The following is a 19,187-nucleotide window of genomic DNA, read 5'->3' as shown; positions in this document are numbered from 1 at the left end:
ACGCGGGAGGGTTTCCAGGCAGAATTTTAAGTCTCTATCTCCTCTTCGGATTCCATGAGCCGTGGCTAACTCTTACCGCTCTCGTGAACAATTGGGAAAGTGATCCTCTGAAATAATCGGGGAGAAGCTATGGAGGGAAAGGATCGATCAAGAGGTATAAAAGTGTCAAATTACTTTTTCTTTGTATCTTCTACATCCGACTGTTTCATGGATAATTCCTGTGTAATCGCTTTGACGATGCCTGATTTCCACAAAAGGGGGGAGAGGGAGTGTATTGGTTTTAGAAAAAGAGTGAGGAAGGGTCCATCCAGAAAATGGAGATTACAAGAAAGAAACTCGAATGGGAGTGAATTCGTTGCGTGGAATGTTGTTGCTTAGGGAACCGACTGGAAATAATTTCTCTGAGCAGTGGTTCCAACCCGCAGATGCACGCAACCCAATGGCTTTGATTTATCGGCCCGCTATATGGACAGATAGGCTAATCGCGACTGCATCTAGGATCCACACCAACCGTTTATCGAACCCGGGGGTCCCTTGATTGCATGGCGTCAATGTTACCACAATGCCTTTCACGAGACCGTGCCCATAATGAAATAAAAGAATAAATGAAAAATGCTAACTAGTGACAATTCTTGTGTATGAATTGTTAATATACTTTTATTTAACGAAATACCATTGCTTCACTGTGCTTATTTCCTATCGCAGTGTCTAACCTCAATTCAGAACCTGGCAGTGCTGCTCCCAATAGTTACCCGTGCTGAAATCTTGTTACAGTAAATTAATGTACGTATATTAGACAACAACTGCCATTCGCTCTGTGATCGGGACTGAACCTACAGTTTCGGACCCGGTATCGCTTGATTGGAAGGCGACGACGTTGTCACGACACAATCAGAGAGGCCTCTGAGGTAACTACTATCGCAGAGGGCTTGTTTTTATTCGCTTCTTACAGAAATCATGCCTGTCGCATGTACCTCGCGATAAGAGTGTGAGGTGGTGAAGTTCCTTTCGACCAAGCTGTCATATGTTTGGCAGACGAAGACTGCATAAATTTTCTCCGCCGTGCTCAATTCGGTGGTGAAAAATGTGTGGCCTCCACTTCCGCCCAAGGCAATGAATCAGCACGAATACCGCTGCTGACATGTCCGCACACACCCGTCATGCCGATAGTTAGCATTGTCAAAACCAATACTAGAGTCTGTCCCTCGAGAATCGGCGGTTCAAGGTCAAACTTCGACTAACAGGCTGTTTTCTCCCTCCTTAGCAGTGGTGCCAAGAGCATATCAACGATTCCTACTGAGTGCATTTTTCTGTATTCTGTCTAATTTTATTGACAGAGAAATTTTCAACATTAACAAGGAAGTTGCTTTATTATTATTATTTTGGATCGGTTACTCAGTCTCACACACCCCTGAACTGCTCTGCTGATATCTACTATGATAATCCTCGTTATCTCGTCTTACTCTTCAACCCTAGCAATAACCTCAGTTTAGTTCCCACTGAATGCTCATGCAAGGCTTTATTGTGTTGACACGGTTTTGTCAGAATGCTCAGCTCGGAAAGCTGTAGAAGAAAACTGTATTTAAGAACTTAAGAAAACTAAACCAAAATAGTGTGAACGAATTCCGTTCTCTGAATATTATATGAATATTTTCACAAAATCAAAGGACTATCGGAAACCTTCAAAGTACGCTACAATGCCAACAACCGAATATTCCGTTATAACATTGAAATTCTGCTGGACAATTCGTAGGAATGCATTAAACTGCAACACTGTTCAAAGGGGCGAGGGGAGCAAATGATATTCAATGATGTACATTTGCATAATTAGTAGTCTACTTATGCGCGTAGACAATGTAGAGTCTCTGTGCATTCATAATTCCATCGACATCATCATTGTCATTCATTACATCAACACTTCGATCAGTGATGGATCCATCACAGTCAACAACTCACCCAGACGCTGTTGAACGTGATAGATTGAGGAAATCATGGACAATAATATATATCAATAGAAAATATCACTTTGAGGAATAATAATAATGTAAAACTTTCCCTACAGATACATTTGTAAAAACTGGTAACCACTCTGATATTTTAAACCTTATATACGTGCAATGACAAAGCTAACGAAAAATAATAGGGCTGCCATGGAACAGTAGTGCATGTTGAAAACTTGGCGTCATCTTGTGGTCAGAGAAAGACTGCAATTATGAACGGCTGTAGTGATGTTGAAATTATGAAACTGCTGTATGTAATAGTGTAGACAATGTAAATATGGCAACTAGCTTAGTATTTTAGCGTTTTAGAAGTGGGGCATTCCACGTGAAGTTCCCCTGAACAGCAATTTTTAAAATTAAATGCAATGCTGTAACTTTATCCTATCTTGTGAGTGAAAAATCTAACATTGTCATTTGCATAAAAATTCAATTATTATTCAAAATTAAGTTAGAAGGTAGAAGGCATTTTATATTGTTAGTTTATTTTTAACTTTTTAATTTACACCGTCTTCCATTGTGTCCCATCCGTGACACCAAAAAACAATTAATTTCTCCTTTAACTGTTGCATTTCCCCCTCAACTCTACTAGAATATTCAAAGGTAAATTACTTTCTCTCTTTGTCTTAAATAATTTATTTCCCATCATTTGACAATTCACAGAAATTAAAATAAATTTCTTATCAAGTGAAGAGGCAGTCTTTCGTCTGCCCCACCCTTGACACAAAATTGTTCACTCACAGCTACAAATCTTGGAAAGTATTTTAAAGGTAGTCATGTTTAATCAACAGGGTTAAGTTTCATATTTCCTTGCACAGAAACTGGAAGAAAAATGTAGCTTAACTTTAATGTAGTCCGCGAGTCTCACCCGTAACAATGAAATGCTCCAAGTGGAGAAAACTATTCGGAGTTTCCAATTGTTGGAGTGTGATAATAACCGTGATTAATGTTTACAATAACGAACCATTTCCTGCTGAGCACAGTATATGAAATATTCCAGTCATGGAATGAAACATAAACAGAGAAACATGTTGATGTAGAGCTGTAATATATGTGCCAATTCATTTATTTCTTGCTGAAAATTTAAAAAAATAAAATCTCCTTAGTGATCTCCACTAGGACACTCTTAGACTTAACGTTAGGCCATCACGTCTAATTGTCATGCACCGACGCTCGAAGTCTTCAATCAGAGTTCTAGTTTGCTGAGAAGAGTGCAACACCACAAAAGGAAATAACAATTAATACCGCTGTTGACATATAAGGAGAATTCTCCGATCGTGTACATGTAGAACATGATCGACGAGAGCTCGGGGAAAAACAAATGAAGAGTGGTCAACCCAGTGAGGATTTGACACGCCCAATTTTTTCCCAACGAGTCCTTCGGAACATAAAAGCTTGACAAATGAATATCGCCCACAATAACTCCGTTTACTTTATTGGGGACTGTGTTTCAATTATTTTGGACTTCGTAAATCACGAGCAGATACGTCGGAAAGGCCGAAAAGGAGAGTCATAAGGGAATCAAGATTTTTATCAAGTTCTTCACACATTGCTGGAGGAGATGTTGGAAATTTATGAAGAACACAGTTAACATGGGACCACCAAACAGGAAGTAGAGTTTTAATGTCCACAACAACTCACGAAAGTGAAAGCCCTTTTCCTTTGGTAAACAAATACATTTACAACGCCATTTGACCACTGTTGGAATCTTGTATTGGGTCGTTCCACGACAACCGACGATATATGCCTTGGTATTAACGTACTTCGACTTCTCTTTCCACATTAGAACCGATTTCCTCCATATAAGGGGTTGGAAACAAGACAGACAGTATACACGGCGGTCATAATGCGACCCAAAGGGGAGGAAACTGGAGTATGTATGGCGCATCATTAACGTCCGAGCTCGGCGCTTGCCTTCCAGATAGGCATTCAAAGGTCACCACACATTTACGTAATTAACTACCGTAACAAGACATTTACAGCCTCTGTTGTAAATTTGGGGTAATTTCTGTCTAAGACATAAATTACTTTAAATCACGTGTAATGTCTATGGATATTTCCACACTTCAAATACTTTATCTTTGCCTGTTCTTCTCTTCATCTCGGTTCATCTCAGTTTGTATTGCGGTTATGTATGCAATCTCTCCTGCTCCCACCTTACTATTTATCTTCAATCTCTTCCAGCATTTTACCATTTCTCTTCAATCTCTTTCAACACATTACCATTTCCCTCCAATCTCTTTCAATATTTTACCATTTCTCTTCAATCTCCTTCAACACTTTACCATTTCTCTTCAATCTTTTTCAACACTTTACCCTTTATCTTCAATCTCACTTAACACTTTACCCTTTATATTCAATCTCTTTCAACACTTTACCATTTCTGTTCAATCGCCTTCAACACTTTACCATTTCTCTTCAATCTCTTTCAACACTTTACCATTTCTGTTCAATCTCCTTCAACACTGTACCATTTCTCTTCAATCTCCTTCAACACTTTACCATTTCTCTTCAATCTCTTTCAACACTTTAACATTTCTCTTCACTCTCTTCCAACACTTTACCATTTCTCTTCAATCTCTTTCAACACTTTACCGTTTATCTTCAATCTCTTTCAACACTCTACCATTTCTCTCCAATCTCTTTCAACACTTTACCATTTCTCTTCAATCTCCTTCAACACTTTACCATTTCTGTTCAATCTCCTTCAACACTTTACCATTTCTCTTCAATCTCCTTCAACACTTTACCATTTCTGTTCAATCTCCTTCAACACTTTACCATTTCTCTTCAATATATTCCAACACTTTACCATTTCTCTTCAATCTATTCCAACACTTTAAAATTTATCTTCTGTTTCTTCAATTTTTGGTCTTTTTTACCATCGCTTACTTGGACATAGTTAACCGTGAATGTACAGGGAACGTGGGAATGTGCAGTCACGAACAACTTAAGGGTCTTAATGATTCCATTGAAACTCAATTGGGCTCACCACCCAGAAGTGTCCGTGACTGTACTTAGTGTATTAAGCAATTGTTACACCATGGCAGAATTAAGTTGTGGGACATTTGATTGATTGATTTAGTTTAATTTACTTTACTTTTCTGCCACTTTTGGCCAATCGCGAAGATGAGGATAAGTGATGATGGGATGAAACTGATGGACACTAACAAAGATCAGGCGGCGATTCGAACCTGAGACCTCTGGCGTCGTAGGGCGCTGTGCTAATAGCTCCACCACATTGACTGTGCACAATACAAAATGCAAAACATCTTTTATCAAAGTTAAATTATTATGTATTTTTGTGTTATTTATATTACTCTCTTCAGTATTAAAATTCCAGTGTTGCCATATCTGAACGCTTTTTAATAAATAAATGTACTCACCTATTTGCAGCACTGGCCCGAAGACGGTCGAATCCTCCACGGTGGAGCAGTTCCACCGCCGGTGCCTGAACTGCCACTGGCACTCGCCGATGCCCGTCCTGGCTCCTCTGCCCACCGTCCCCATGTGGTCCTGGTACAGCTGGCAGAGCTTGGTCTGTCCCGGAGACAAACCCGTGATCTGGCTGCAAAGAGGTGAGGACCCAATGAGGTAGAGCTGTGGCGTCATCCACACGCTGGAGCCTTGCATTCCTATGTTCCTGTAAGGACAGGAAGAGCATATATAGAAAATGGTTGTGAATACTTTGATTACCTATTATGTAAAAATCCGCACGGTGCATTAGGTTACTTTGCGACAGGGTGGACTGATTTAAATCAAGTGATTTTTTCAAAAAAAATCACTGATTTAATTCACTCTAAATAAATAATTTATAGAGTAATGTACATACATAAGGATTTTGTAGATTTCAGAATCACTTTTGGTGAAAGTACATTACTCTCGTAATTATTTAATGTGATTATTATGTTCTAAGATCGGATAATAATGGAAATAAAATATATGTACTCATTGTGTGAAGCTCATACGAAAGGAAATGTAAACACAGGATTTCTCTTCGTTTAAAATTCAATATTTTTTTGAGCAAAAATAGCAAACATTTTGTGTAGAAAAATACACAAAATACTAATCATGTTAAACCATAAATAGTGTCAATATCATTAAACTGTAAATAAACATGGCAGCTGAAATTTTTCGAACTATCATTAAAAAAGTCTCCAAAATTCTGGTACAAAGACTAAAAGAATTTAAGTTACAATTATAGAGTACATCCAGAATGTTTTAGTTTCACTGGAAGAAAAGTTACTGAAATTATTATTAGTTTCATTAACACACTCAACAAATATTCCCATAGTAGCTACAGTATCAGAAACAGAAAAATGTATGTTTACGTATATTTTTTATTTGCTTTAATCAAACTGTTCGAATATTTTACAGGGCCATTTACTCGAAAAAGCCTTTCTATAAAAACCATATACCTATGTGCATGGTGCCAAAAATCATGCAAGCAATTTTAAGCATGTTTTTTTAAAAAATAATAAAAAAATCGATTTAAATTAAAAATCAACATTTTTTTTAAAAAAAAAACAAATCATGATTTTTTATCCACCCTGCTTTGCAAGTATGCAAGTTATATTTAGATTCGTGTTACTGGGGATGGTCTCGAAGCAAGTCTCAGGTTAGATCTACGGTGCTAAAATTGCCAGAAATGGAACGTTAAATAAACCGAACCAATCAGAGTACATTTTAATTCCGCAGTATATTATTATGTCGTAAGTAATTTGTCTAAGGTTAACACGGAAGTAGTCGATTAACTTTTAAGGTTTGCTTATTAATATTCTTTAAAAGAAACACTGACCAAAAGAGGTGTGTAGGTCTTGCAATAAAGCAATTCAAAGAGCAGCTCCTAGTTACGAGAGCAACAAGGACCATTAAGATTTCTCCGCTTAGCGCTCATTGAGTCATAAAACGAGGATGCCTCCTCGGGGGCGTCGTTTGCGATTCCGATGCTCGCTTATTTTCCACTTATAAAAGTCCCTTACAGCTGCTTTGCTCCCGAATGGCTATATCTTGAAGCTAGTTGCCTTTCAATGGGCGCATTACGTTTCCACGCTGCTAAATATTCAAGCACAAACAATCATCAGATACACACAACCTCTTAGAACATGTGTGTACATTTAATGCTAAGATTATTTTATGTGGAGATTTCAATATTGACTTTAGGTTAGTAAAGAATCTAGAAGGTGTTATGTTAAATAATCTATTTTCCTCGTTCAATTTAGCTATAACTACAACTGAGATTACTAGGCCCAAACTCGGAGGTGGAAGTTGCCTTGATAACATAGTTACTGTTATGGATGGGTTAATTAAAAGCTCAATTGTTAAAACTGTTGTATCTGATCATTGGGCAGTTTTACTTAAGTCTCAGGTTAATTTTCCTAAAGTCTCATCAAAAATTGATACCAAAAACTGCAAGTTAAGGGTGGGACTAATGAAAGAGGAAAATATTTTAAAATTTCACGATGAACTATCACTTGTTAACTGGACAATTATGTATCGTTCTGTAAATAATATAAATGGCAAAGTAAAATTTGTTAATGTGAAACTATATGATTTGTCCAAAGCATTCGATACTGTATCTCACTCTCTTCTGCTAAAAAAGTTAAGATTTTATGGTTTTGAGGATGGAGCGCTGTCACTTTTGCAATCATATTTAAGTGGGAGATCTCAGAGAGTAGTTTTTGAAGAAATGGAGTCAAACTTGTTACCTGTTAAACATGGAGTACCTCAAGGATCTATTCTGGGTCATATTCTTTTTATTATTTACATAAATGATTTGCCATATAACATTTCAACACCCTTGGTCAGTAGTTACCTATTTGCTGATGATATCAATATCTGTTTGAACTCTGATTCTAATAATCTTTTAAGGTCCTCATTAAAATCTACTTCCGATATTGTACAGGACTGGTGTACTGCTAACTTGCTTTGTATAAACACTGATAAGATCCAAAACCTGGAACTTACATATAATAGTAATAATCATAATACAGGGCATGAAAAGAATTCTGTCACCTTTTTGGGATTCTTAATAGATCATCATTTGGAATGGGAGGATCATATCAGTAGAGTTGAATCCAGAGTTAGCAAAGGGGTTTATTTAATGCGTAGGTTAAGATTGTGTGTAAGCTTGAAGGTTCTAAAAACTGTTTATTATGCACAGATACACAGTCACTTAAGCTATGGTACCTTACTTTGGGGTCATCAGCCTTCAATAAAAAGGTTATTAAAATTGCAAAACATATGTGTAAGATTAATGTGTGGTCTTCCAAGCCGTGGCCACTATAAGTTAAGTTTTGTTAGACTAGGTATTATGACAGCTCCTGCTATCTTTGTATTCCAATGCCTACTCTATATAAAAGAGAACATTCACAGTTATGAGGAGTTAGGGTGTTCACATACCTATCAAACCAGAAATAGGGATTGTTTAGGATTGTTTAGATGTAATTACAACAAGACACAAAAAACCTTCTACTACATGTCAGTTAAGTTTCACAATGCTCTCCCTCTGTCTTTAAGGCAACTGCCCTTTTTAGAATTCAAAAGAAAAGTACAAAAAATATTAACCGATAACTGTATATATAGAGTAGAAGAATTCTTTGAAATTAATTGTATTAGGTAAAATAGTTATGATTGTAAAACAATAATGTTAACTACTAAATTTATGTAAGTGGTGTTACGTTTCTAAAATGCTTTTTGGATGTTGTTTTTTTTTGTAAGATCTATAGATACTTTATATGTATATTTCTGACGATTGTAATACATGTGATGTTCTCACATGTTTCTACAATAAAAATTATTATTATTATTATTATTATTATTCAACAGTGCCCATGCAAGAAATGAGTGCGGAGATACAGGGGGCATATTTTCTAGGAGGGGCAGGCACACTAAATATGCCCAAATGAAAAGAAGACCTTTGCTGTAGTAGCATTGTATCTAATCGAAGAAGATAAATATGTTTGCCGAGAGATGGTGCAGTGTTTGTCCCAGTTTGCAGGTGTAGCGAACGGCTTCGCCTACCGTTTCCTCAGTTGGCGAGAGTTGTCTTGGGCGGACGTTGCATTATGGATTCCTCCAGATCAGCACAGAGAGCTGTACTCCAATTTCTTCGCGCAGTAGGCGAGCATGCTTCACAAATTCCTCACACATCCTCCATACAGCCCCGATATTTCCCCATGTGACTCCCATATCTTCCGCTCCTTAAAACAATCACTGAAAGGTCAACGGTTCACCTGCGAAAAGGAAGTGCAGAACACCATGAAAAACTGGATCCGTAAGCAACCTAGGAGTTTCTCCACTGAAGATATCCACTCCCTTCCTACACGCTGGGATCAGTGCATCCATATCAATGGCAATTACGTGTAGGTATCATGTTACACATTAACTGTAATTCACATATTATGTAATGCAAATTATTCTGTCAATAATATTCTTTAGATATAACCGCAGTCTCCTTTTCATTTGGGCATACCTTATACATCCCAAAATATCATTAAAACTGCGTATTTGAGCTCGAAGAATGAATTATTGTTTTAAGTCAACAGAAAGGCTAATCAAGACAACACCTATGCAGTTTAAAGTGGGATCAGAACCACTGTGCTATGTGCCCCCACGGGGTATCGAACACTGGACACCTTGATTACAAGGAGACTACGTTAGCACTATGCCATCGGGGAAGCTTGAGCTCGAAGAGCACCCTCCCTTTAATCTACCGTTAAAAAATGAAAGTCCCTCCCCAAGCACAGCCCCCACTGGCAACGTCACTAGTGTTTGCTTCAGCGTCAATTAATTTGCTAAAATCTTCTTTCAGTTTAGAAATCACCATCAGAAGATACTGATTCTATTCTTGTTTGTTTGTGACGTTTCCTTTGGTGCGCGACACTGGATTACTACGTCACGGTAGTTACCCAATCTCCCTGTGCTGCAGAGTTATGGGACTCTCCTGTACGTTATTACTGCACTGAGCATTCTCAGGGCGTGCAGTCAGAAAAAAATAACTATCATCTTGTCATTGTACAAGGTTTCTTAATGCCATTTCACCTAAAACGTTCACTGCATTCTAATTCCACTATACTTAATTACATAAACACGATACATTGATATTTATAACAGTGTCTTTCACAATTTTTTTGTCACCTCACGCAAAATCCAACTACTTGCAGTCTTTTCACACACTGTTGCCCTGGCAACGGATTCAATAAAAGATTGGACAGTTCTATTTTTTTCATTATACCGGAAATGACTTCCGCTTCCGATACTGCGTGTATTCAACGTACAGCCAAAATTACAAGTTTAATAACAACACTAACAATATTAAAGCAAACAAATAAATCAAACATATTACTCTCAAAATAACAAATAAAACATTACATGTGGTAAAAATAAACAAGGCGTATCATGTTCAAGATTATACCCTGTCTCAGGTATCACTAGAGCAAGGCTGCGCATAGCGTCAGAGAAGGGGAGGAAATCCAGTGGACAGAGCGAAGCAGTACACGCCGCTGTGAAGGCTGGTAACTGCAGTCGTTTTCTCCCCCTCCTCACGCGTTCATTGGTGGAACCGTCTCGCGTCACTACTTGCCCAGATACTTGTTTTCGTTCGCTTGCTCCAGAGATAAAGGGGACAGGGTATAGGTGTTTCTGCTGTTATATGTGGTAGATATTTGTATTTTTATCACATAGCGTCGTTTTCTGTTACATTTGAGTAAACAACGACGAAGATGAGTGATATTGTAGAAAATTTTAATTGAAGAAACGCTCGCAAAGAACACCCATTCCTGTCCACGGCGGGGTTTGAACCCGGGAACTTCGGTCGTGAGATCGGTAGCTCAGTCACTTAACGCGCTGGACCACCGAGCCGGCAATGTAATTTTAGTGATTCAGTTTTAAAAAATATATATATGATGTACTCAAATGCAACTTATAATCATTACTTTCTATCCTTAAGCATGATATAATTAATATTCAGATTTAAATTTTAAAAAAAGGTTTCGTCCGGTTTGGCAAATTTGGCAGACTGTTAAATTTTAACGTTAGAATATATTAAAAAAATTACAGTAACTTCTAACGGTGTAAGAATAAATAAAATAATAGTATCAATCCCTAACCGCATATCAGGGCCACGTAATTCAGTTAGTTCACTGCGGTTCAAGTTTGAAACTCGTATTTGCCACATACTTTTAACAGACTCCCCCTTTTGTCACTGAAAGAATCACACGAAATGGAATCCTGATCTATTGGGTTCGTAAACAATAGAAGAGGCAAAGACAAAAGAAATTCAATTCACAACCTGAACACACACCTCGCTGTTCATTCTACAGAGGAATTCTGATCACATATGAGGGAAACAAGTGAGAAAGAACGGATCAATGGTTGCAATAATTCCATGCAATCAACTCGTTCATTTTTGCTTGAACCAAACGGAAACCTGCCTGCATTTTTGGCGGCATTCAGGGCACATTCCTTCCCTGAAAGGTTAGTCAAGGAAAAACTGTTCGAGCTCTCGCTTCCAGAACTTTTGGGGGGACTTGTTTTGACCGCCAGGATCCCAAGGTCCGTGGAATTTCCTGTCTTCGCTTGGCTACGGATCGACCTTCTTAATTTTACCAACATTGATAGCATGGGAGGCCCACAAAAAAGTAACCAATAGCATTGAAGTCAATATTTCGTTGACCTTTTTTGGGGCCACCCTGTATTTGTATTCCAGGGCAAACATATATTTAGTGTAAAAGCATCCAATTACATCCGATTGTGTAGTGGTAACGTCGCCTTGTAATAAAGGGTTTCGGGGTTCGATACCCGGCGGAGGCACGTAGGGATTCTGACCCAACTGCAAACTGTAGGTCCAGTCTCTATTAGCCTATATGTGCATAAAGTAGACTTAAAACTGACCTCAAATCAATTTACAGACAGTTCAAATTGTTACGGATCTTATTTACAAGACCTCCCAAGGGAAAAACTCAGGAACCCTACTTTAATACTGGAAAGTGGTCACCGATGAGGTGACAAAAAACTTCAAAAATGAAAGTAAAAGCATTGCACTACACTCCCAGACGACCATTGTGTTCCAGATCGAGGAGCGTCAGTCCAAAAAGTCACCCAGCAAGATGAAATTCTTCACTTAATATGTGACAAAGGAGCTTTGAAAGTCGACAAATAAAAAGTCCTCGCCAAGGCAAATATAACCCAGCAACCTCATGCGACCGACTAAGGGGAAAATCGTCTGGGGGGGAGAAAAAGCCATTCGTCTATTTTTACACCGTTTTTGTACTTGATGAAAGAAGCTCCTAACATGTTTTATGTAATTCCAAAAGAGCTTCTTCTTCAGTTACATTCTTCCCCTCCTCGAGTCTCATAAACTGTGGACGAAATAACAAAGTACACACTTCGTTCCAAGGAGACGGTATTGACACTCTCACTTAAAACCCGAGGACCTTCTGGTGCCTGCTACAAAGCTTTGTAGGTCTCAAAGCTTCCTGAGGAATCTTTCGTCCGCCGAACCGAACTCAAGAGATCGTATCTCACTCCTCAACCCCAACAGATCTTAACGAGGCACTTTTTTCGACACTGATCCTTGGCGTTGTGAAAATTAACAAATTCTTTCAATTAATTAAAGATACGGGGAGGAAAATAAATCTTTTACGGTTATTCATTGCTAGGAGATCCGTGAAAGTAAGGGATGTTGAGATGAGGATCTTTTCAGAAGTGTCTTCAATCTTGCCGGCACCGTCCTGGGATAAGGAGAAAGAAACAATGAACAAGGGTCAAACTCATACATCATCGGGTGCGCCATCTTGTAAGAGATAACACCTTTCGATTAGCAGGTAGAGCTTTCCACCCTTCGGAAGTTAGCACCTTCTCAGCTGTAGCTTTCCCTTCTGATTTCTTAGTAACCGTCTTCTAGATGCATCACTTCAAATGTTTATAAATCACCAAGTTTAAGAGGTCTAGCGTGAAAATGAGCTCAACTTCAATTCAGCAAGGACAATTGTACTTTCTTCAACTTCAGGCTGAATCACACGGAACTGGATATCCAGTTAGTTGGCGCTGAACTGTCTACCTGCCCGGATGTGATGACTGCCTGGCTGGCTGGCTGCTTGACTGGTTTGGAGGAATAGGACATGTTTTAATTGCTACTGGCTCCCCTAGACTAGACTCTGTGGGACAGCCAATCAGAGCAAAGTTTGTGCATGTGAAGATAATCTGTGAGTTTGCAAAGGGGAGTTTTTGTCTGTGGTTTCCGAGTGTTGGCTGTTTGTTAGTTTGTTTCTCGATAAAAAAAAAAAAAAGCAACGAGATGACGTGCAGTGCATTCGTGTTCAGTTCATTAATATTTAGGTATTTATGCAAAGCGATGCGATGTGTACGTGACATTATCTTTATTATTACAAGTGTATTAAATTAAATGTTTGATTTTTTAAAAAAATGTGAATGATGAATGATTCCTGCGAATCTCATGTATGAATATTGAATATGCATTCCCGAGTTAATTAAAAAGCTTGTTCGGTACGCATTGATTACTATATTTATTTCGAGCCAATCTCTAGTCCATATTTTTCTTTTTAATTTTTAATAAAAGCACAAAGTAATAACTCTCCTACAACATTCTTCAAATTGCTCGTCCATCTTTACAGTACAGATTGTCTGCTCTGCGCACAAAAGGCGATCAACAAGTATCGTGTGAGGCGAAAACTAGCAAATGGGTAGCCAGTCCAGCGCCAACTAGGGCATTCCTACTGGAAATCCAGTTCCGTGTGATTCAGGCTTTAGTACGAAGCCATTCAACTTACTGAAGGATCTCCATTTGCAGGGGCGGCTTATGGGCTAGGCGACCCGGTGGACTGCCCGGGACGGCGCCCTCCAGCATCACCAAAACCTCATTTCTCATTAAAGTTACTGCTGCATATAATAAGCATATTGCAAAATCATGTAGCAATCACTGATATTTTGATGCCACCATATAGGCATAAAATAAACATCTACAATAAACGTGTTCTTTAACAGTAACACTTGAAGTATACTTTCAAATTAAGGCTATTATTTTTCATCATTAAAAACCGTATAACATGGTCATATTTGACATTGGAGGAAGATGGACGGAAAGTAGGAGGACCAGGGTAGAAAGATCGGGGGGGGGGGGGGTAGAAAGTAGGGGAGGGGGCGCCAACTCGCCCGGATGAAAAGTTTATCTTTCTCCTATGTCCTGCAATCACCTCTTCTTTACGACACGACGATTACTGAAACAATAGACACCATCGCCTTGGTTCTGCAACCAAGTTCTGCAACATCCAAGACAAGAAAATAAAGGAGCTGGCGTCCAATTTCAACAGTAAGCGTGGGCCATGCAATCAGCTGCTTACCGTGTAGCTACTCCTGCCCTTGCGTTGCCAAAATGTGCGACGTTCTTCAACACATCGCAGTACATCGTGAAAGCAGAGTAGTAGTTTAATCTTGTTGATTTTCTTTACAACGAAGCAAGACAGGGCTACGAACATGACAGCACGGAGGAAATCGACACAAGCGAAGGGGAAACAAGTGGAGAAAGCACTCACCTGTCCACCTTAGTTCACAAGTTTGCAAGGGTTTTTCTCATCTTGGTTAAGCTCTAACTTCATGATCACTTTATCTATACTTTGTCCCAGGAGTCTGTGGAGCGAAGGCAAGTTCGTTGCGTAAGTAGCGGCTCGAGAGGGCTCGACCAATGAACGCATGAGAGGGAAAGGGTTTGTATGGAGGGGGCAACGCGTCTTCGGCTTTGAATTTAAACTATAAAGAGAGGCACAACTTATTATATAAAATTGTTTATATTAAATTAAATTATAATTAGAAATGATATCACGAAAATTTCCCCCTCCAGCCGTTTGTAGCAGTTCGCACTGTTTTGCTCCGCCCACTCGCTTTCTCCCCTTCTCCACCGTCATGCCCGGCCTTGATCCACAGATTCCTGCAGCGTAACTGCTCTTGCTGCCAAAGATCACCAAAGTTAACATGATCCTGCAAGCTGTACATGGTGGCGACACACAGCAGCAGTCCACAAACTATTTGACTGAAATGGTGCACTCAGTTTCATAAAACACATGGTTTTAGTTGCACGTGACAAAGAGTACCACTCGTATTCGTTCAAGTCTCCTACGCTCTACGCAATAATCGTAGAAATATATTATGTAAAATATTCGCCTTGGTAGTTTCAGCCTACATCCATCTCTTTCATTTTCATATATCACTGTGTATTGGTGTGTGGGGCGTTACCCCCACACCCCCTATACGCCTTCATGGCGTGGTGCTAAGTACAGGGGAACACTTTACCTTTACCCTTACTGTGTATTGGTAAGATAGACTAAACTACAGTTTAATGCCGCTCGTTTGGCCTGTTCGAGCGTTGTTTGCTGGAGCAAAGAAGCTCTCAAACGCTATCTAGCGTCGTCCGTGCGAACTATTTGGCGCTCAAGCGAAATCCTCTTCCTGTTGCACTCTAATAGTGACTCTTTATAAGTATAGGATCAATTATATATGAACCCCTTCACCGAGAGTATATTTCTCCTATGACCGTGAACTACTTAACAAACTCTCTAGTCTTATGAAACCCGAAGGTTTATGGTTGCAGAAACTCCTGGGAAAGATCAATCCAATCTTTTCCATCCTTATCGATTTCTTTTAGGTCCATCTCAACGTTATTCCTCCATGTTCGTCCTGGCCTTCCTACAGGTCTCTTACCATCAGGTTTCCCAACAAAATTCCTGTAAACTCTTCTTTCCTCTCCCATTCGTGCCACATGGCATGCCCATCTAAATCTTCTTAATTTAATTATTCTAATAATATCTGACATGACCATGAAAGATAGGCGAATTTTCTATGTTAACTTACGCGATTCACTGTTAGTTTTAGAAGCCTCAGGCCACGATCACCTGTTCACCCTTCTCCCATCACTACAGAAGTTCCTCCCCCGTACGAAATCCAAAGCAAAGACAACGGAACAGTAAAAGTTTTGATGTAACAAAGAGAACTTGAATCATCGTGAAAATCCTGTCACTAGGAGGCGGCAACTTCGTCCGATCACAAAGGTGATGTCTGCTCCTGCCTGGGCGTGTGAGGACCCCCCTTTGCAAGTTAAATCCCATTCGGCTTACGTCGGAGCTTTTGGTCGCTTCCCTCCCAGCGTCATTTGCTTACAATGGATAGGTGTACTTTTACTCAGCGGGCTCCCTCGATGATGCCATTGTTTCGGCCCAAATTACAGCGCTGTTGGGAGAAACTTCCAGCAAAGGGTCCGACACGATATATTTCAAATGTGTCTATCAGCGTTGTATACGACAAATTATGTCACCCACCATCATCGATTAATTCTTTGTTTTTCTTACTTTACGTCATTTTTCTGCCTCTTAGGCTACCATCCAATCCCAGGATGAATGATGACTAAACGAAATTGATGAAGGACGCTCGCAAAGGAGTACTCCGAACACAGAGTTTGGAGTTTTCAGGTTGAAGATTAATATTGAAGGAAAAAAAAGATCATCCTGGGTTCTAGACGAGACGAGACACGACTTGCAAATGTCTGTCTTCTTCTCGTCTCGATTTGTAAACTATCACGTTCTCGCATCAACTTTCGAAAAGCGTGTCATGGAACAAATTTTAACGGCTTGTAGAGGTCAACAAGGTAAAATATCATTCGGTTCGACGCCTCGTTTTGACGCTACGAGACTTCTTCTGGACCTCCCCGATGGCGGAGTGGTTACGTCGTCGCCTTGTAATCAAGGAGCCCCGGGTTCGATACCCGGCGGGGACACATAGCGATTCGAGTGACTTTAAACTGTAGGCCCAGTCCCGTTTAGGCTTTCTGTGCATAACGTCTACATAAAAACAAACTTGGAGACTCGTCTCGTCTCGTCTTGTAGTAGTATAGTGCTCGAAGTGAAAAGCTGAGGGGGGCATTACCCCGAAGTTAAGAAAAGTTGCGTAAAGCATCCCCACTAAGCAATTTACATAGGCACTCCCCACTTCCATTATTGTCCCAATGTTGGATCATACAAGCATCCCTAGAGTCAGCCAATCATCCATTTCGAGAACTGCCCGCATAAGATGTTCTTTACAATGGCGCATCCAGGATTCTTTTTTGAGGGCAAGGCTTCACAGGGCAAAATATTTCCAACATGATTGGTTGTAACCTCTGCGAGGGATGAAGTCCAATATCTAACCTGCTTCTAAGAATCAAACTAAAACATAATTTCGCTTTTAAACACGTCATTAAAGAAATTATAAGTAGGCCTGCGTTGCAAACCTGAATTAGAAACTTGTGTTTGCATTCTGAAAGTATGATAAATGATGATATTAATATAATTATGCTAGGACCTAAAATATTTATTTTAAAACAATCAAGTTGCATACATGCATACACGAACATGTATAAAAATATATTGTTATCGGAAATTAATGAAGAGTAGTTTTTAGATTCTGGAAGGAGCTGCAGCCCCAAAAGCCATCCTTTGGTTACACCTATCATTGCTTGTATTTAAAAACTATTCAGATGTTGGTTACAATAGATTTCCGGTCAAAAAGAGGCCCTCCAAATCTCCTTCTGGATACGACACTGTTGTAGCTGCAATGGCTAAAGCTTCAACGGTGCCAACAATTATAATTATCTGTGATGAGTTAAGGCGGGGGATTTTCCTTCCATCAGGCTGGCAACACTGCTACTTAAAGTGATGAGATATTTGTCTCCATGTAGGAGGTGAAAATTGAACTACATGATGAACAGCGTCTGGCACCTCCCCTTTTCAACCCTCATCCACACCCCATCCACCATTTCAGGCAAGTGGTGAAATTCAATCTTTAAAACTTTTTTTTTGTTTAGCTTGAGGATCTGTAAAATGTGACTTAAAAAAATTATATTTATTATTCAATTTTGTTTCTTACGGCCATATTTGTTATTAATTTTGGATGAATTCATCTATGCTGAATAAGAATCGGGTTTTGAATTAATTGGAAAAATCTCGTAAGTAATAACTATATATAGCGCCGACCTCCGTGGCGGAGTGGTTAGCACAGCTCGGCCTGGGCGCGGGTGTTCTTTGTGAGTGTCCCTTCATAAAATTTATAACATCACCAATGATTCTCATCTTCGCTATTAGCCAAAAGTCGCAGAAAAGCGAACTAAAGTAAGTCAAGAAGTTAACAATATACGTATATCCGGCTCGGTGATCGGATTTCTATCTCGTCACTGAAGTTTCCGCGTTCGAATCTCGGCTTTGGCAGGGCTGTTTTTTTTGTGAGTGTCTCTTCAAAGTTACACAATCGGAATGTAAGGGGTGACTGTTTCCAAACACTCTCAAATGTCAACCTCACTTCCACCTAGTACACCCTGGACTGCATTTTGAAGACTAACGAGGCTCTGGCGTCTGGACCCATGGCCAGGATAATCCCCTACGGGACTTGTGTTGTGTGCTGTCGATATGCGCTTGTGATTGTCCCTTCATCACCATTCATCATCATCTTTGCAATTAGCCAAAAGAGGCAGAAATGCGGAGTAAAATCAATAAATTCAATGAACCAATCAATTTGACCACAATCATTTACTCATTCGCATCATCGCGATTTGACCAAATCGGCAGAGAAGTGACGCTAAATAACAGAAATAAAAATACAAAAACTATATTTTTGAAATGTGTCCATGACGTATTTCGGGATTACCATTTAATATCATGGCAATTTAAGTGCGTTATAGCAATAATTGGCTTCTTAACACGAAATCTCAGTAACTACATATTTAAATGAATATTTTGTCATTTTAAGTAAAAACTTAGCAATTTTAGCGCCTGTCATAATTTTCAGAGGGGGCACAACCCCAACCCACCCGCTTAGATGGATGAACATAACTACTAATCCACACGGATTGAAAGAAGCGGGGAAATTCTGCTTCATTATAAAAAAAACGATAGTTATAATTAATAAAAATATAAATCCACAAATATAAAAATAACTAGACATAATACCTTCTCTAGCAGCCATCATTAAAAAAGTAATACAAATACTAAGTAAAACCAAAAAATAAGACCAAACTCTACATACGCAATGCAACCTGACCAATGAAAGTAAATGTTCGTATCACGTGTCCAGCCCCCTTTGCTGCTTCCACAATCTCATTAACGTGCAGATGAGTACTTTGCAATGATAATTGCTGAATACTTTAGTCGG

General features: G+C 39.3%; 1 protein-coding gene across 3 annotated transcripts in view; it reads right to left on the bottom strand.

Annotated features, from left to right (window-relative positions):
* LOC145995247 (protein Wnt-5b-like) overlaps positions 1-19,187 on the bottom strand; it is a 966,808-nt gene that overhangs the window by 226,925 nt on the left and 720,696 nt on the right. For all 3 annotated transcript variants that reach the window (XM_083131817.1, XM_083131826.1, XM_083131834.1), the window contains one exon: positions 5,384-5,640. In XM_083131817.1, the coding sequence (XP_082987943.1) occupies positions 5,384-5,640 (257 nt within the window). The remainder of the gene's footprint in view (positions 1-5,383; positions 5,641-19,187) is intronic.

The sequence above is a fragment of the Lepisma saccharinum genome, chromosome 1 (genome assembly GCF_977018435.1).
Source record: "Lepisma saccharinum chromosome 1, izLepSacc3.1, whole genome shotgun sequence".
Classification (NCBI taxonomy): Eukaryota; Metazoa; Arthropoda; class Insecta; order Zygentoma; family Lepismatidae; genus Lepisma; species Lepisma saccharinum.
The sequence above is the reverse complement of the archived record's forward strand: the minus strand, read 5'-3'. Positions and strand labels throughout refer to the sequence as shown.